At 41.0% G+C, this 21,197-nt stretch overlaps 2 protein-coding genes across 2 annotated transcripts in view; one reads left to right on the forward strand and one right to left on the reverse strand.

Moving 5' to 3' along the window:
• Positions 1-21,197, forward strand: part of pico (ras-associated and pleckstrin homology domains-containing protein pico) — a 477,116-nt gene that overhangs the window by 241,391 nt on the left and 214,528 nt on the right.
• Positions 12,031-20,882, reverse strand: LOC141487608 (RNA-binding protein squid-like). The gene is made up of 2 exons (XM_074186761.1): positions 20,819-20,882; positions 12,031-13,201 (listed from the first exon to the last, which is right to left on the reverse strand). The coding sequence occupies exons 1-2, from the start codon at positions 20,880-20,882 to the stop codon at positions 12,540-12,542; spliced, it is 726 nt and encodes a 241-aa protein (XP_074042862.1). The 3' UTR covers positions 12,031-12,539.

The following is a 21,197-nucleotide window of genomic DNA, read 5'->3' on the forward strand; positions in this document are numbered from 1 at the left end:
TTCTGTAGGGACTTTTCCTACAAGTGTTTAGTATAAAAACATGTAAATTCTTTATTGTCAAGCAGTCGTCCAAATCGAACACTGTAATCGAACACTCGAAAATCGAGTAGTCGAAATCTCGAAATGTGCGTTAGCTAACCTGAACTTCCGGGTCGCCACCTGAGGAGAAATGCAGAGGCAGGAGTTCTTTCTGATGCCAACTGTGGAGTGAGTAACATCGAATCCATTCACTGAGGGCTAGGCCTGCAAACACGTGGTCTCCGTTCCGCAAACCACGTGGTCCCTCAAATTCTTTTTGCTATTTTGGTTTAGTGTTTTTTAGTGGTGTTGTGTTAATAAATATTATCGTTGAACACGTGTAAATAATAATTTTCCTTTCACCGTCCCGACATTGGTGACCCCGACGTGATTATTTTTTTCGTGAGTGATTGTGATACAAGTGAATTTTACGCGTCGTTTCCAAATATTGACTATAACAGCTATAAAAGTAAGTACCCTGTGAATTTCACGCGTCGTTGTGTACATAAACAATACAGTTTTCAAACTGTCTGAACAAGTCCTAGTAATTAGTCGCTACAATGCAAAACGGTAGCCTCGAATTCGCGAGTGTGGCGTCTGCGCGTCTCAGATTACCTGCGTTTACTGTCAATGACTTGGAGCTATGGTTCCAACGGGTCGAGTGGATTCTAGAAGAGCTGGTCAAAACCAGCTCTGAAAAGTTCCGCGAACTCGCAAAGTCGTTCGACGACCGAGAAGTCGGCCAGGTTCGCGGCCTAATTCTCAACCCGCCAGCGGATAGGCCCTACGAACAGCTTAAAGACACACTGCTTAGACGCCTGGGGAAGTCACGAGCACAGAAGACGCGTCAACTACTGGAACGCGAGGATATCGGCGATAGGACGCCATCACAATTTCTGCGGCACCTACAGGCACTTGCAGGCCCCTCAGCAGCCGACGACATCATATGGACCATGTGGATGGACCGTATTAATTCACTTGTTCGCGCCAGCCTCGCAGTGCAAGCAGCACAACCAGGAGTCAGCCTCGACGACCTGGCGAGGACCGCCGATTCTGTCACGGATGCAATGGGAGCTATCGCGCCCCAACAAAGAGTCTCAGCAGTGTCGAGTTCTACCGAATCATGGTTGCGTGAGGGATTTTCGCGGTTATCAGCACAACTTGCCGAATAGTACTGCGAGATCAATGCTCTTCGGGCCGAAAGGAGACAGAGACGCGGCCAACAACAATCGCGTGACCGCTCATGCTCGCGAAATCGCACGCGTTCGCAATCGGCCAGCCGGGTTGATGGTTTATGCTGGTATCACCACCGATTCGGTAGGGACGCATATAAGTGCCGGCAACCAAGTGCATTCGCCGCGAGCGCTATGGACACGGGAAACGCACCGGGCAGTCGCTAATGGCGGCAAGTGACAGATGCCCCACCGCGCGCCGCTTATTTTTAAAAGACAGGGACAGTGCCGTAGATTTCTTAATAGACACAGGTGCCGATTTGTGCGTGTTTCCGCGTAAACTTGTTCGTGGCCGTCGAATGAAAACCGGGTTTGAGCTATCAGCGGCTAACGGTACAACTATCGCCACGTACGGCCTAATCCCGATGACTCTCAACTTGGGTCTCCATCGCGATTTCACGTGGAACTTTGTGATCGCGGATGTGTCTAAGGCGATTATCGGTGTGGACTTCCTATCCCATTTTGATCTCCTCGTCGATTTGCGCAACGAACTCTTGCTTGATCGCACGACGAGTCTGAATGTAGTGGGACTGGAATCGAAGTGCGCGACAGTCGCAGGAATCAAGACTATCACTGGCAGCTCGCGATACAATAAGCTGCTTCAGCAGTTCCACAATCACTCGTTCCGATGGTGCGTGCAAAATTACGGACAACGTGAAGCACAAAACGGTGCACCATATTCATACGACGCCAGGTCAGCCCGTCGCCGCCAAACCGCGACGCCTTCCTCTGGATCGACTCAACGTCGCCAAGAAGGAGTTCGAGTCCATGCTGCGACTGGGCATCTGTCGCCCTTCCGAGAGTAGCTGGGCTTCTCCTCTCCACATGGTGCCTAAGAAAGGCGACAAATGGCGTCCCTGTGGCGACTATTGTGCTCTCAACGTCCGCACGATACCGGATCGCTACCCAGTGCGACACATCGAGGACTTCGCCCAGATGCTGCGCGGAAAGAATGTTTTCTCCACTATCGACCTGGTCCGCGTCTATCACCAGATTCCTTTAGCTCCAGAGGATATCCCGAAAACGGCCATCACTACGCCATTCGGGATTTTCGAGTTCCCAGCAATGAGCTTCGGTCTCCGCAACGCAGCACAGACCTTCCAGCGATTCATCGATGAGAAACTAAGTGGACTGGACTTCGTTTACGCATACATTGATGACCTCCTTGTTGCATCCGAGAACGACGAAGAATACGAGAAACATCTCCGGCTGCTGTTCGAACGTCTACAGGAGTCCGGCATCGTAATCAACACATCCAAATGCTGTTTCGGAGAGCCAGAAGTGAAGTTTCTTGGATACCTTGTGTCTGGCAAAGGCACGCAACCGCTTCCTGAGAAGGTCTCTGCAATCCAGGAGTATCCAGGGCCCGAAACAGCAAAAGACCTCAGGCAGTTCCTAGGCATGATTAACTTTTACAGACGTTTCATGCGTAGGACTGCTAGGACCCAGGCCCCACTCAATGACATACTTGAGAACAATATCAAGGGGAAGAGGCCAATTACGTGGAACGACACCGCCGAAGCTGCCTTCACTGCCTGCAAGGACACCCTAGCCAACGCCACACTTCTTGCCCATCCGAAGCTCGGCACCAAACTCTCCTTGGTCTGCGACGCGTCGGATCACACCGTTGGAGCCGCCCTACATCAGATGGACAACGGCGAATGGGAACCTCTGGGTTTCTTCTCCAAGAAACTGAGCAATGCTGAGGCCAAATACTCTGCCTACGACCGGGAACTTCTAGCAATCTACAAGGCCGTCAAGTACTTTCGACACATGGTCGCCACTTCACAGTCCTGACCGATCACAAGCCACTGACTTTCGCCTTCCGCCAGAAGTCTGACAAGTGTTCCCCGCGTCAGTTTCACCACCTGGATTTCATCAGACAGTTTACCACCAATATCCAGCACATCTCTGGTAAGGATAATGTTGTCGCGGATGCTCTCTCCCGAGTTGATGCCATCACTACGCCACTCGACTTTGAAGCCCTCGCAGCGTCTCAGCAACAAGACCAGCAGCTCCAGGAACTCCGTCAGAGAAATGACTCTGGCCTAAACCTGCGTCAAGTGACCATACCTGGATCTAACGCTGCCATCTTCTGCGACGTCTCCACGACGACGGCGCGGCCATTCCTGACAGCCGCCTTTCGCAGACGAGCCAGAGCGACCACAAAGCTCGTCAGACAGCGCTATGTCTGGCCCTCCACCAACGGAGATTGTCGCGCTTGGGTTCGCGCCTGTATCCAGTGCCAGCAGTCCAAGATTTCACGACACGTATCAACACCCATTGGCAACTTCTCAGCACCTTCTAGACGGTTCGAGCACGTCCTCATCAACCTCATCGTTATGCCCTACTCCGAGGGATATAGGTATTGTCTTACATTCGTCGATCGCTTTTCACGATGGCCAAAAGCAATACATCTCCGAGACTAGGAAGCCGAGACCGTTGCCAGAGCGTTCTACTCCACCTGGATCGCACGTTACGTCGTTCCACATACACATACGCTCCCGACCGCTCTCCTGGGGATTCGTGCAGCTTAGAAGGAAGATCTTCAGGCCACCGCTGCAGAAATGATGTACGGAGAACCACTCCGGACTTCCTGGCGAGTTCCTAGCATCAACCTCCACCAGGGACATAGACGACGCGGCCGACTTCATACGTGAGCTACGCCAGCACTTCCAGGCACTCAGGCCGGTCAGCAGCACCAGGCACGGCGAGCGAAAGCTCTTTGTCTTCAAAGACCTCGCTACCGCCAGCCACGTCTTCGTCAGGCACGACGCTTCAGGAGAACCGCTTCAGCTGCCCTACGATGGACCCTACGAAGTTGTTTCCCGAGCCGAGAAACACTTCGCTCTTGCAATGCGAGGCAGAAACGTTCCAGTATCCATCGACCGCCTCAAACCAGCCTACATTATCCCCGAGGACATCGCTGCACCCGAAGATGACCTGGATGATGACGAAACCTTTATTCCTACAACTCCAGGAGATAATCAAGCTCCGTTACAACAAGAACCAGCATTATCACCTGCCTTCAGGACGCGCTCAGGTCGTCGTGTTCGATTCAGCGAACGCTACCAGGCAGGCTTCAATTAAATAATTTTGCAACCTATTCTTTCATTTTGACGATTCAATTAGTAATCACAAGAAGAAATAAATTGCAAACCTTTTTTTTCTCTCATCCACGCAAATTTCACAATTCTCTTTAAAAGTTTCATACAGTTCGATAAATTTTTGCACATTCACGTTCAAATACTCAAAAAAAATTTAATTTCTCTCGTTTCATCATTTCTTCATCACAATTGGATTTCAATTTAAAACTCGCGATTCAACTTCAACATTTCACGAATTGTATCTTTGCAAAAATCTATTTATTTGGGAAATACAATTCCAATTTCAGCCTCATTTTCATTGTTGCAAAAATGTATTCACCTATCAGGAACTCAAATGGATCGCACTTAGTATTCTTTCTTAATACTTCAGTTTACGAAATTTTATTTTCCTCATATATCATATTCATTCTCAATGTTATATCGTTCACTACTGGCAGGGAGGTACTGTAGGGACTTTTCCTACAACTGCTTAGTATAAAAACATGTAAATTCTTTATTGTCGATCAGTCATCCAAATCGAACACTGTAATTGAACACTCGAAAATCGAGTAGTCGAATTCTCGAAATGTGCGTTAGCTAACCTGAACTTCCGTGTCGCCACCTGAGGAGAAATGCAGAGACAGGAGTTCTTTCTGATGCCAACGGTGGAATGAATAACACCGAATCCATTCACTGAAGGCTAGGCCTGCAAACACGTGGTCTCCGTTCTGCAAACCACGTGGTCCATCAAATTCTTCTTGCTATTTTGCTGTAGTGTTTTGTAGTGGTGTTGTGTTAATAAATATTATCGTTGAACACGTGTAAATAATAATTTACCTATCACCGTCCCGACAATAATATGATCGCCGGCTGCTTCAACACTGCTCAATGATTCAGCCGATTTGAACATGATGAAAGCGAAGCCTCTTGACCGTCCAATAGTGGGATCTGTTGTGATTTTGGTGTGTTCAATCTCATCGTACTGTCCAAAGTGCTCACGTAATTCTTTTTAACCGATTTGGAAATGCTCTGAGTGTTGAGTCTCATCTCAATTATTATATTGATAGTACAATTTTTATTAAATTCACATTTTATTATTTTTATCATATTGCGCCTTTTAACGGGATTGAGTTATAAAATACCAAGCCGTAAGATTAGTACTTCGAAATTCTTAAGCATTTGAATTTTAATTAGATTTTATACCTAAGATTGTATCCCTCAAAATCTTTAAAAGCTTATAAATGGCCAGCTTATCTATTGCTCCGTAATCCATCACAAATCTAGAGAAATATTTGAAATTAGTAGAATTATGAAAGGACCCTATTGTATTTGCTCTCTTGGGTTTTTCTAATATTACACAAAGGATTAAGTCTGGTTCTGTAATATTTCTTTCATGAATATTTCCATCTAGCTGTAGCAACTGAAAAGGTTGGCATCTGTGAATCTTTTCATCTGTGGGTGGGCCTTTTCAAATGTCTACCCAATGAGGTGCCTCCACCCCTGAATTATTCTCCTACCATAGTAAGTTGCTCAAATCTCAGTTCGATATTGCAAATTTAAAATTAAGTCAGTATAAGTTGAAATAAACACTTGTCTGTGCTATCTTCGCATTCCTTTTATTTGACACAAGACTTAGTGCAAGCCTTGTGTGTAACTCAAATACGGACGATAAAACAATCGTACGTCAAAACATTGGTCCTTCGAGCCGGATTAGTGTAAAAATAATCAGTGTTGTTTCTATATTCTGAAAAGCAGTAAGCTTTATTCATCGCAACTTCGCTGTAATTGCACAGTGATCATCCATATTCATTTGTGTGTCATTCATCGAAAGCCGCAGGTTCGCGCAACATATCAGAGTCGAAAAAACCATCCAGTGTTCATCGGCAACTTGAAGAAAATTAGTGCAATTTTCATCAATCATCATTCATTTGCTGACACTCCGACGAGTTTGTCGTCAGAAGCAGAACTCCAGTTCCCGGTTCTAATAGTCAATCATAATCTTGCCGAGTCAAGTTCAATTACAGTTGGACAACAACAGTATCAGGAGATCCATATTCAGCGGGCAGGTAAGTCAGTTGGTACCACCTGAAATATACTTTTTTCCATAACTCCCTTTTACTTTATCGCATCTATTTCGTACCGTATTGTTATATACCATAATAAGATTCCAGTAATTGTATTAAAATGGCCGCGGAACAAATCAAAGCCTTGAAAAACAAACGCGCAGGTGCTAAACGATCGTTAACCAGGTATTCAAATTTTCTTAAAGCATTTGATCCATCTAGGGATTTTCCCGCTCTGGAAAAGAGATACAAGGAAATTGAAACAACTCGCGAAAAATTTGAAAGCGCTCAATCAGAGCTCGAATCGCTCTGTGAGCTTGGCGATGAGCATCACGAGTATGGAGATGAATTCGAAGACCTATATTTTGAAACTTATTCAATTGCTACGAACCTTTTATCTAACCGATTGCTTGAAACTACTGTCACAGCAACTCCTACAAAAACAAACGTATCGGTAATACCCGCGAGTACGGAATTTGTTTCTGATCCGGAATCCCACAATTCCATTATAGATAGCCAAACTAACAATATTGCCAACCCTGACACTCAGGTTAATGTCGATTCAGCACTCACTAGTACCGTTTCATTACCATCCAATGTCAACCCTGCATCAGTAAGCGCAGATCAGCCTCAGCAATCAATTACACAGCAACAACAGTTTGCTTCTGTTATTCCAAGCTCGCAACTTAGCGCAAACCTACCAACCATTGGTCTTCCTACATTTGATGGATCCATTAATACATGGTTGGATTTCCGTAACTTGTTTACTTCTTTAATCCATGAAGAGCCTAGTATCCCGCCTGTTCATAAGTTATTTTATCTTAAAGGCTGTTTACGCAAGGATGCCGCTCGAGCGATATCATCTATGGACTTGTCGGCTCAAAACTATCTCATAGCTTGGAATTTACTGAAAGAGCAATACGATGATCCAAAATTCATTCGCGATAGCCATATAAATACACTACTAGACTTACCTAGTATATCGAAAGAATTTTCAATGCGAGAATTCGTAGATGGCATCCAAACAAATATTCGGGTTCTTCAGAGGTTGGGAGAACCCATCGATCAGTGGAATTCAATTTTAGTTTTAGTATTTCGAAGAAAGCTTGGCGAGCGTCTCCAAGAACGTTGGCAAGATTACAGCATTGACATTCCTAACCCAACACTTTCGCAGATGCTCACATTTCTCAACCGGCACGCTCGGCTGGAGGGTACTAAATCTCATAATCAAGCACCGTTAGTCAAACCGCATATATCTCGAGAAAGGGGTAAGATTGCTTACCAAAAGGCGGACTCACGCCCTCAGAAGGTCTACATGGCTGCTGCGTCGCCAAATAGATGCCTTCATTGTGAAGGTGATCATTGGATATACTATTGCCCTGAATTCCTTACACTTACGCCAAAACAGCGTCATGAAATTGCCAAAACGAGCAATTGGTGCAATAACTGTCTTCGCAAAGGTCATCGATCAGCTCAATGTTCCTCTAGTAATTGCCGCACTTGCAATCGGAAACATCACACTCTATTGCATTTCGACAGCAACAAGCCAGCAGCTCCTGAAACTTCACCGTCGACAGCGGCTGCATCTTCCACTTTAACTTTACACACTCGCGTTGCTTCGGAAGCTGTTATTGATATAGTTAACTTATTGATATAGTTAACATGCATGGTAAAACTAAAACATGCAGAGTCTTTCTTGACGCAGGCTCTCAGGCTCACTTCATTACTGAGAGCGTCGCAATGTTCTTGAATTTAGATTGCAAACCAGTAACAATCGCAGTCTCAGGTCTTGATAATACATCAACTACCGTAAACCAGGCTACTACAGCAATTATAAAATCTCGTCACAACAAATTTCGAAAGACAATCGAATTTCTTATTGTGCCTCAAATCAGCGCTGCAATGCCATCTATCACTATTGATCCTTCTTCCATCGAAATTCCAAAAAACATTCATCTGGCAGACCCCGAGTTCTACAAGGTGTCGCCAGTAGACGCTTTGATCGGAGTGAAGCTTTTCTATAAGCTTCTGAGCATAGGTCAGATATCTCTGAAAAATCACCCAAACGCTGTGCTACAAAAAACACAGCTGGGGTGGATTATAGCAGGGGAATTGAGAAATCAACCCTCATCTCGAAGCATCGTTTGCCATCTCGGCCTTCATTCACCATCGTCTCAGCAAGAACTTACTCGGTTCTGGGAAATTGAAGAGCTGCCCTCGTCTAACGCCCTTTCTCCAGAAGAAGAAGCTTGCGAGGAGCATTACAAACTTCACACTTCGCGGAATGATTCCGGAAGATATGTAGTAAGATTACCTTTCAACGACCAAATTGAAAATTTGGGTACATCTTATTCAGCGGCCCTCAGGCGTCTCCATATATTAGAAAACAAGTTTTCTAGGAACCCTGAGCTGCAGCGTGACTATTCAGCGTTTTTAGCTGAATACAAGGATCTCAATCATATGTCGATAATCCCGGAGCACGAGAACAATAGTGTCGGTTTTTACCTTCCCCATCACGCCGTGCTTAAGCAAGATAATGTCACCACCAAGATTCGTGTCGTGTTCGATGGATCAGCAAAGTCTTCAACCGGTATCTCACTAAATGATACCTTAATGGTTGGTCCCAAGCTGCAGGACGACTTGTTTGTTATCTTGACTCGGTTTCGGTCTCACATATATGCATTTACCGCTGACATCGAAAAGATGTATAGGCAAATTCTCGTCGACCCAATTGACGCTCGTTATCAAAAAATTGTCCATCGGGACCATCCACGGGCTGTCATTAACACCTATGTCCTCAATACTCTTACTTACGGTACATCTTGTGTATCTCATTTGGCTGTTCGATCATTGTACCAGCTAGCACAGGACGAAGGTCATCTATACCCTTTGGCGGCTGTCGTTCTGACTAGGGACTTCTATGTTGATGACGTCCTCACTGGTGCCAACACCCATGAGGAGGCGTCCTGCTTGCGAGATCAGCTCGTCGAGCTTTTGGGGAAGGGAGGTTTTAACTTGCGCAAATGGGCCTCAAACGAACCCTCTCTTATTGTCAATGGTGCCGAGCATCCCACTTCTACACATATGTCTCTAGACCTCGAAGCTTCCATCAAAACTCTCGGTATACGGTGGAATGCTCGGAAAGATACGCTATTTTACAGCGTAAACATAGTAGCGCAAGGATCACCCACCAAGCGAAGTATCCTTTCCCAAATTGCTAAATTATTTGATCCACTGGGTTTGCTAGGCCCAGTGATAGTATATGCCAAAATAATTATCCAACTTTGCTGGAAGTCTGGGGTTACCTGGGAAGAATCAGTCCCTCAAAACATACATGATATGTGGATCGCATATCAGAAACAACTTCCACTCCTGGAAAAATTACTCTTTCCTCGTTGCCTCGTTAGCCCGAACGTTGTAAGTATTCAAATGCATGGATTCTGTGACGCGAGTGAAAAGGCCTACGGGGCTTGTATTTATTTGCGCACCACAAACAGCGAAGGTATTGTGCGAATTACTCTCGAATGTTCTAAATCTCGCGTAGCGCCCGTCAGCACGGTAAGTCTACCTCGCTTAGAGCTGTGCGCTGCAGCTTTGTTGGCAAATCTTTATTGTACTGTGCAAGAGTCACTTTTGATGCCTATTAACGAGGTTCACCTGTGGTCAGATTCCACAATTACCCTACATTGGCTGCAAACAGCCCCTCATCGACTCAAAACTTTCGTAGCCAACCGCGTGGCAGACGTTCAGCGGAAAACTTCATGCTGTCGTTGGCGCCACCTTTTTTCTCAAGACAATCCCGCCGATTACATATCTCGTGGCCAGCTGCCTAGCGAATTCATTCGAAATGGTTTATGGTCACAAGGCCCTTCTTGGCTGCCTCTAGAGTCAAGTGCGTGGCCCGAAGGAGCTGCTTTACAATTAGTCGAGATTCCCGAGTTAAAAACAAGCTCTGAAAAAATAACTGCTTATATCGCTTTAAATTCAACGGGGGCAAGCATTCTGGAACGATATAGCTCATTCGGTAAATTACAGCGCGTAGTGGCATATATTCTACGATTTATTTTCAACACGCGTAATAAAAACCAGCCTCGGCGCGAAAACTTATCATTGAAGGATATCTCGGAGGCTCATACGCTAATTATTAAGCTTATTCAGTGCTCGACATTCTCAAAAGAAATTAATTGCCTCAAGAGAAACGAAAGTATTTCCACGAATAGCCGGCTAATCCCACTCAACCCCTATCTCGATGATGTCGGCTTACTCAGGGTTGGTGGGCGACTTCAACTCTCGGAGCTACCAGAAAAAACTCGGCACCCTATATTGCTGCCCAGCTCTCATCACGTAACAGATATGCTTATACGCGAAGAACATCAACGTCTCGAGCACGCAGGTACCCAAGCTACCCTCTATTCTCTCCGTCAAACCTATTGGATTGTTAACGGTCGTAATACCGTGCGCAAGGTACTTCATCGTTGTATACGATGCTTTCGTGCTAAACCCCGCTTGGCTGATCACGGCTCCGGCATTCTGCCTCAAGCTCGGGTATTAGCTTCACGACCGTTCCTGAAAACAGGAATTGATTACTGTGGCCCTCTATTTATAAAAGAGAAGCGATACCGCAATCGAAACAAGATAAAGGTTTATGTAGCTATATATGTATGCATGGTCACCAAGGCCGTTCATTTAGAATTGGTGTGTGACCTCACCACCGAGGCTTTTTTAGCTAGCCTTAGGCGTCTTTTTGCCCGACGGGGAAAATCCCTAGAGATTCACTCCGATAACGCGGCTAATTTCGTAGGAGCTAATCGTGAGCTTCAAGAGTTATTCGAATCCACAGATCATAAAACTGCTATGCAAAAGTTTATTGAGCATGAACGTATAGTTTGGCATTTTATACCACCCAGAGCACCTCATTTCGGAGGGCTTTGGGAGGCCGCCGTGAAATCTTTCAAGTTACATTTGATTCGATCTGTTGGCGACACACTATTAACTTACGATCAATTGGAGACATACTTTGTCGAAATAGAAGCGATATTAAATTCCCGACCACTTTCCGCCATGTCTTCCGACCCTAACGATCTCCTTCCCTTGACCGCTGGTCATTTCCTCATTGGTGGTCCACTGACTTCGTTTCCACAGGAAAATTTGGCGGACCTCCCTGCAAACCGCCTCTCAGCATGGCAGCACGCTCAGAAGCTGAAACAGCACTTCTGGAATCGATGGCATCATGAATATCTCAACAATATCATCAGTCTTCACCGTCAAACCAAAGGACCTGAACTTCAAGTTGGCGATCTGGTTATCATGCATGAAGACAATCTGCCACCATTGGCCTGGGCCGTTGGCCGCATCATAGCTACACATCCGGGTCCGGATGGCGTCATACGAGTTGCAACCGTGAGGACCAAGAACGGCGAATATAAGCGGTGCAGCAAGAAACTATGCCCACTGCCGATAGACTAGCGGTTCCCTAATGCTCTCATTTCTTTGAACTCAGTAGTTCAAGGGGGGCGGCAATGTTGAGTCTCATCTCAATTATTATATTGATAGTACAATTTTTATTAAATTCACATTTTATTATTTTTATCATATTGCGCCTTTTAACGGGATTGAGTTATAAAATACCAAGCCGTAAGATTAGTACTTCGAAATTCTTAAGCATTTGAATTTTAATTAGATTTTATACCTAAGATTGTATCCCTCAAAATCCTTAAAAGCTTATAAATGGCCAGCTTATCTATTGCTCCGTAATCCATCACAAATCTAGAGAAATATTTGAAATTAGTAGAATTATGAAAGGACCCTATTGTATTTGCTCTCTTGGGTTTTTCTAATATTACACAAAGGATTAAGTCTGGTTCTGTAATATTTCTTTCATGAATATTTCCATCTAGCTGTAGCAACTGAAAAGGTTGGCATCTGTGAATCTTTTCATCTGTGGGGTGGGCCTTTTCAAATGTCTACCCAATGAGGTGCCTCCACCCCCGAATTATTCTCCTACCATAGTAAGTTGCTCAAATCTCAGTTCGATATTGTAAATTTAAAATTAAGTCAGTATAAGTTGAAACCTTGTAGAGAACAGTTGAAATAAACACTTGTCTGTGCTATCTTCGCATTCCTTTTATTTGACACAAGACTTAGTGCAAGCCTTGTGTGTAACTCAAATACGGACGATAAAACAATCGTACGTCAAAACACTGAGTGTCTACTATGGTTCCAAACTGCGCGAAATGAGATTTTGTGTCGTCATCGGTAAGCTCAGCAGTTAATCCACCAACGAAGTTTTTGCCCTGTCTACCCATTGCCTTTTTGGGGCAAACTTTTTTGCCGTTGATAATATGATCGTCTGCTATGGTTCCAAAGTGCGCGAAATGAGGTTTGATGTCGTCATCAGTAAGCTCAGTAGTTAATCCACCAACGAAGAGTTTGCCCTGTCTACCCTTTGTCTTTTTGGGTTTAACTTTTTCGCAGTTGATAATATGATCGCCGGCTGCTTCAGCACTGCTCAATGATTCAACCGATTTAAACATGATGAAAGCGAAGCCTCTTGACCGTCCAGTAGTAGGATCTATTGTGATTTTGATGTGTTCAATCTCACCGTACTGTCCAAAGTGCTCACGTAATTCTTTTTCACTGGTTTGGAAATGCATTCTTCCGACGAATAATTTTTTGGCGTAGGCATTACCACCATCTACTGTTGGAGGGCCACTGGAAGCAATAGCTGCGCTAACAGAAGCCGGAATATCTGCGTTAACAGAAGCTGGAGTATCTGAGCCACCGGTATCACTTTGGAAATCCACTCAGTTGATTAGAATTGGCCCTCTTCACATCAACTTCCCTATCCTTAATAGTTTGTTTCGGGTTTTCAATAAAGTCCCTAACTACTAGCTCGGATTCGAAAATCATGAAACAAAATCCTTCTTGTTGGTTTTTTACTTTGTCGAAGGGCATCTTAGTGTCTGCTATGGTTCCAAACTGCGCGAAATGAGATTTGATGTCGTCATCGGTAAGCTCAGTAGATAATCCACCAACAAAGATTTTGCCCTGTCTACCCTTTGCCTTTTTGGGGTCAACTTTTTTGCCGTTGGTAATATAATCGCCGGCTGCTTCGAAAGGGGACACCTAATGCATCATAATGTACAAGATAGAAATTGTAATACACAGAAATTTACTCCATCATAACGATAGCTCCATCATCATAACGATAACGATAGAAATCGCAATTGATCATTTAGTACAAGATAGAAACGTACAGCGGCATAATGTACAGTTTTATAACGTAATCCATCATAATATACTTCATCATAACGTATACGGAATACGTATACGGAATACATAACGCTAACGCATCATAATATCATTCGATCATAAACACAATGCATCATACCAGCAACGCATCATAACGTACTTCATAAAACATCATAACGTAAAGTATCATAACGTACTTTGTCATAATCCTATAGTCCATGCGCTTGCTTATACTATTTGGGAATAATGGCGGAAGTTGAAGTTTTGAACTCATCGAAGATCTAAGAAGAGCCCTATGATACTGAAGAAGTTTAAATATGATGAAATACTTGAATTCATTATTTAATTGTTTCCAATTTTTCATAATTCTGCATTATAATGTTAAGTGAAATTTGGGAAATTTACACCATAAAACTAATTGTGAACGAGTTGGCCATTAGCCATCGGCCATTGCTAATGGTTGATTCGATCTGTGTTTTCTTTAAACTTTAAAAGTGTTTGAATATTATTATCATGAATATATTTCAGATCGATTTATTTGCATCTATTTTCTCTCTGAAGCTTTCAAATTGTTAATAAGAAAACAAAAATAATTACGAAACTATCAATATAACTTTGTATTCTGTAACAAGTGGGACTTTGATGGTGTCAAGGTTCCAAAATCAGGTTCCTAGTTTCATCACATTGATTCAATACTTTGAATCTACCCAATTATAAATATTTAAAAAAAAAAACCAAACCAAAACACTCATTGAAAAAAAACGTATGTAGGTGAGTGCAGTATAATTCTGAAATCTAACAAGTATGCGCTTAATTTAGTGATTTGCATTTGATTTGGACGCAACTGATGTTAAATATATTTCAGATACCTTCAGGAAATAGGTGGGTGGGACTGTTGAAAAAAATATTTATTCAATGTTTCAAGAAAAGAAATAACTGTCAGACATGCATAGAAAGCGAAAGATATTTAGCTAAGGTGAAAAGAATATACTTTTAATGAATATTTTTTCTGAATTCGGTGTGAAATTAAAATGTTTTTGCATTCGATCAACATATACATTAGTATAACTTGGTGTACAATCTTCACCTCTATCATGAAAGATTCTTGTGTGTAGTAATACTTACTGAAAATATTGAGTTAATGCTTCTGTTCCACAACATATCTATCAGAATGTTAATTCATCTGTTACACATCTATTAAATGATACAATGCTCTATTTTCATTTAGATTCCATCTACTGCAGAATGAAAATTTTGTAGTAGTTGATGATATTGACATTATATTCTAGGGTTGTGAAGCATTTGTCAGTAGCTTCAAAAAGATGTGTTTCAAGACCCCCTTTCCATTTAATTTTTTCCCAGTCGCCATCTTGAAAGTTCTATCAGTCAATTCGGGCTTAGTTGTCTCCATTAGTCTGTGAGCACTGAGCAAACATGATGAGATAGGTAGTTAGTTACAAAAGGTACCTAACTATAGTCTATTTCAAAAGAGTGTAGAGTAATAAATCATGAAGTGTCATAAAATTTGCCTGAATTTCGTTGTCGTCCATGGGCGTAGGCAAATCTTAGGATTATTAAACTTAATAATTAAAGTAAATTAAAAATTACAGACATAGATAATAATAAAAGGCCATTTTTGGGAAGTAATTTGGTCTAAAACTAAGTACCTACATGTATTTAGGTAAGTAAAATTTCTTAAAAAAAGATTAAGATTAATTTTAGTGGTTCTTGTAAACTTATTTAATATGCAATTTGGGTTCATATACTTGAGCATGATTTCTCAAAAAAGGGTTAACACTTAGTTCCGAGGTGCCATGTCATTATAATAATCCCTTTTTGACCCTGCCCACCAATCATGCAATACCTATTAAACCCAGGTAATTAAGAAAAAGGGTTTAAATATATTGTAATGGTGTCTTAAACATTCGAGTTATAATAGTAATTGTTACTACACCAATTAAACGTACAGTGATATTGTGATATAGAAATAGTGAAAAAGTTATAAAATGGGGACATTTACTCCAAAGAAAAGAAGTGTAAAAAATTCTCCGCTATCTGTTTGCGAAAAAGTTATAATTTTAAATGTATATGATTGCATAAAACACGATCACCCTAGTTTGTCTGTGCAAGAAAGTGTTGAGCGATGTGCCCGAATGACTGGAATTGGACAGTCCACGATTTTTAAATTATTGCGAGAAAGAAAGATATCAGGCCAGGTAAGTCCATGCAAGAGAAAATCAGGAAGACCAATAAAAATCTTAGATGAAGACACCAAATGTGACATTCGAAGAAAAGTTCATTCGTTTTATTTTAAAAAGGAAATACCCACTCTTGAAAAAATATTTATCGAGATAAGCCAAGATAACGATATTCCTTTGATATCCAGAAAACTTTTATGGAAAACTTTAAAAAGTATGAATTTTGCCTGGGAAAAGCATAATCGAAAGGCACTATTACTGGAAAGTGATGAAATTGTTTGCTGGAGACGAAAATATTTGACAACTATAAAGCAGTACCGCAGAGAGCAAAAGAAAATTTTTTATCTTGATGAGACGTGGTTATATAGTCAAAAAAATGTGGCAAGATAAAAATATAACAAGTTCTCGCCAAGCTTTCATAGAAGGCCTTTCGACGGGTATTAAAGTGCCTTCGGGAAAAGGGAAGAGGCTTATAATTGCTCACATTGGAAGCGAAGACGGATTTTTAAAAGAAGGTTTGTTAAGCTCTGAGTCGTGCCGGACGGGAGATTATCATGAGGACATGAATTCGGATGTCTTCGAAGACTACTTCGGGGAAATGTTAAAATTTCTTTCAGCTGATTCGGTCGTGGTTATGGATAATGCAAGCTACCATTCAAGGCGCTTAGAGAAGGTACCAACTTCAGCTTGGAGAAAGCAAGAAATTATTAACTGGCTGTCAAAAAAAGGTATTCAGTTTGAGACGAATTCAGTAAAGAAGGAACTACTAGCCATAGTAAAACAACATAAATCTCGCTTCATGAAATATGCCGTAGAAGATGTAGCAGAAAAGTATAAAGTAACTGTGCTGCGCCTACCGCCATATCATTGTGAATTAAATCCTATAGAACTTATATGGGCACAAGTTAAAGGATATGTTGCAAGGCACAATACCACATTTAAAATGAAAGATGTCAAGGTATTGTTTGATCAAGCCATTATGGAAATCACATCAGAAAACTGGCAAAAAGCAATCCAGCATGTTTTAAAAGAGGAAGATAAAATGTGGGAACTGGACAACTTGGTCGATCAGGTGGTTGACCCTATAATTATAACACCAGGGGATGATGACAGTTCTTCGGATGAAGACTATACTGATGTAGAATAATTTAATTGAATTGTAAATATACTGTAGCGGGATAAGCAATCTGGACAGAGACCAGTGTATCAGTGACAGTGACACTTTTGCTTAGGTTAGGGTTTAGAATTAAGGGTAGTCTGAATAATTATTTTTTCGGAAGGTTCTCGAAAATTGTACCTAGTAATCTCTAGAACATTCAATTAGGGTATAAATAGAGTGTTGTTAAACGTTAAGGGAAGTTCACAGTTTTAGTATTGTTCAAGTGTCAAATTGTAATAACGTATCCAGTAAAGTTCTTGTCGTTCTTGTGAATAAATTGATTTAAAGTCCCCACAAGTGTTTCAATACGTAAAGTTCGTTCGTGTGTGTTTGTGAGTATTTCCCGATTTCGGTTCGTATATATTTTATTGTTACATTTTATATTTCTTTAATAACACTGTTCTGCTGTATTGAATTTTTATTTCCTTTAATATAATTTTTATGAATGCATATTCTTTTGGCAATTATCCCACTAGCGCGCCTCTGGCTCAGTATTTATCCGTCGATAACAATGGACAAATCCCTTAAAACAGGGTGATACCTACCTGCTCTTTATGAAACGACATAATTTTGCAATGCGGACTAGGGAAGTGACAGAATTTATTGACGGATCACCCTGTAGCGCTTTTGAATACTTAATGAGATTTTATTACTCTACACTCTTTTGAAATAGACTATAACTCGGTATACATTAAAATTATGCTATTTAAGCAAGAGCAAACTGAGTTGAAATTAAGCAGCAATACTCCACGAAAACGAACAGTGCGAAGTAAATTGAAAATTTTACGAAGGGAGAAAATCACCAAGGGATCTAAAGCGACAACAGGTTTATCAGTGAATACGTTTTTAAAAGGGTTTGATGCGTTTCTTGAGAATCCTTTATCGAAAGTGATAAAATCGTATGTTGTACAAAAGAACAAGAAACCTTTATCTCGCAGATATTCTTCAGAAGTGAAGCAGTTTGCTTTGATCAACTACTTTTCAAGTTCTAAGAATCATATACGTCTTAGCAAGTTATTGACTCTTCCAACAAAACGATGTTTGCAAAGGATGACCCAAAACATATCATGTAGGCCGGGCTTGGAAAATTCAGCAATATTTAAGGCACTTGAAATTAAAATTAGAACAATGCTCGAACAGGACAAGCGATGTGTGATATCTATAGATGAGATGGCTGTAAAATCCAATCTTTTTTTTTATATAGGAAGTGATGAAATTATTGGTTACGAAGATATTGGAGAGGCAAATAAGAGGAATTCCATGTGTAGAAATATTCTCGTTATTATGGCTAGAGGACTTTATTCTCCCTGGAAACAACCGATTGCTTTTTTTTTTCATTGAGTCACAGCTACCAGCAAAAAATCTACGTGATATTTTGGATGAGTGCATTTCTAAATTATCCAATATAGGTCTGCATGTTGTTGGCACTGTGAGTGACATGGGCTCTAACTTTTATGAATTGTCAAAGTTATAAGGGGTCACTTCAGAAGAATCTGAATTTGAGCTCGGTGGTAAAAAACTTCCAATTAGATTTTTTTGAAGAGGCTCTAACGTTTTTGAAAATTCTTGAAATTTTCAATTCAGAGAACAAAAATGTCACAAATCGAGTCAGATTTAGGAAATGTTGGATTATTTCCATGAATAGTGTAATTAAAATATGGGATAAGCTTTCAAAATTAAATTTTTTTGAGAAAAAAGAAAACCTCGTAGTTTGTTCTGAATTTGGATCACACTCCATCTGAATGGAGACTGTTTATAGACTCTTCAAAACTAAGCTTAAAAGCTGTACTTCTGCATAATGGAAATCAGCTACCCTCTATTCCTATAGGTCATGCAGTTCACATGAAGTAAACGTATATAAATATGAAAACACTTCTCCAATCAATCAAATATGAACAACACAAGTGGCACATCTGTGGTGATCTGAAAGTCATTGCTATACTCCTAGGAATGCAATTAGGGTTCACCAAGTACTGTTGTTTTTTGTGTCTGTGGGACAGTCGGGATAGAAAATCTCACTATAAAAAAATGAACTGGCCTACACGAGACCTGAACCCTAATGAGAAAAATGTAGTTTACGAGCCTCTTGTAGATCCTAAGGATGTTCTCCTTCCCCCATTACATATTAAGTTGGGACTAATGAAAAACTTTGTGAAGGCCATAGACCAGGAAGGACAAGCTTTTAAGTACTTGAGAGCAAAGTTTCCCAGGTTGAGTGATGCTAAAGTCAAAGAAGGCATCTTTATTGGGCCTCAAATCCGTGAAATCGTAAATGATCCTGCTTTTGACATGATTTTAACAGGAAATGAAAAAAGAGCCTGGGAAGCCTTTAAGGGGGTTGTACATAGGTTTTTAGGTAACAAAAGAGATGATAACTTCACAGCATTGGTTAAAGAGCTTCTTCAAGCTTACCACCAACTTGGATGCAAAAATTCATTTTCTTCACTCTCATCTTAATTTCTTCCCACAAAACTGTGGAGCTGTGAGTGACGAACATGGAGAAAGATTCCATCAAGACATTGCCTTAATGGAACAGAGATATCAGGGCCGTTGGAATGAAGCAATGCTTGCAGACTACTGCTGGTCTGTGTGTAGGGATGCTCCAGAAGTGTTTTATAAAAGACAAGCTAAACGACAGCGATCTTACAATGAATCGGATGGACTTGATTGAAATTTGGTGGTACAAACTTCTTTTATTTGTCAAAACACTAAGAATAATGTTTTTTTTATTAATTTTGTACTTAAAATATTCTAAAAGAAACATAACAATATTGTTTTATGTACTTTCACTTTTCACGTATAGTATAACTACTCTTTAAGATTAAGTTCTGTGTATCTCAAAAACCAGAGCTAATAAAAATTTTTCATTGTTATTTTCGTTTTTATCACCCCAAAATTAGTAGAAATTGACTAATTTAGTGAAGGAAACATTCAAAAAATATTTTTTTGTTGTGTTGTGTTATTATCAATCATCTGTCTAGTAATTACACTGAATCTTTCAATAACAATTCCATTATCAATTAAAAATTAGGAAACGTTTAATATTAGTTCGAAACATCAATTAATTATGATGGTTATTCTACTTAGAATATTTGTGTTCGGCCCATCGACTATGGCACCGGTAAGCTATTGTGCAACAGACTTGATGCATTACGATTATAATCGGTTAACGTTTCTATAAGTACGTTATGAATTTGTACTTTATGACAAAGTACGTTCTGTTGTTTTACGTTATGATTAATTGCGATTATGACGGCTTACGTTTCTCTGCATTACGTATTTTGTATATTACGATTATGATCTTGCAGCGTTATGATGCATTGCGATTTCTCTCCTTTGATGTTATGATGGAGTACATTGTGATGAATTATATGTAACCCGAACATCCATCGAATGAACCGGAATAATGTGGAACACATAGCGAAGTTAGCGGAACGAATCGAAGACAACAGAATGTTCGAGATCCTAGACTAGCGGTATATAAGGCAGCCGACAGGCAAACACGAGTAGTCTGAAATCAGAGCGCGGAAATTCTGATCCAACAGCGAGGAAGGCTATACAGTGTGAATTGAAGTATTGCGATTAGTAAAAGTGTAAATTGTGTAGTTGAATAAAGATATTGAGTTTGAATAAGCGTACCACTGGTTATTTACTTATATATTATCCACCCACGCAAAATCGAATTTAATAAAACGCAAGGACGTAACAATATGTTCAATCTCACCGTACTGTTCAGAGTGCTCACGTAATTCTTTTTCACCGGCTTTGAAATGCATTTCTCCGACGAATCATTTTCTGGCGTCAGCATTACCCCCATCGATTGTTGTAGGGCCACTGGAAGCGGGAATATCTTGTTCAACCGAAAACACATCCATGGTCGGTATAAACTAAACTTCACCTGAGACTGATCAAATTAATCTGAACACTTTTATTAATATATAGTAAAGTTACCTCCTTTATACGAAATAAATCATCAAGTATGCCAACTTAAATCCTCTTAGATAATCTCAGGTCAGGAATACCAACCCGTACGGTGAATATTACACATTTACGATTTTCGATTATTTATATGATAGTTGTGATTTGATGGCATACCGTCCAGAAGTTATTTACCTCGTTATTTGCTATCTTTTCTCGAAACATTTTGATCGAGCGAGGCGAGCGAAGAATTTTTGGTGGGAATGACAGAA

Source organism: Leptinotarsa decemlineata, unplaced genomic scaffold, assembly GCF_025532065.1.
Source record: "Leptinotarsa decemlineata unplaced genomic scaffold, Ldec_3_MD MMD2_P_RNA_scaffold_5, whole genome shotgun sequence".
NCBI classification, from domain to species: domain Eukaryota; kingdom Metazoa; phylum Arthropoda; class Insecta; order Coleoptera; family Chrysomelidae; genus Leptinotarsa; species Leptinotarsa decemlineata.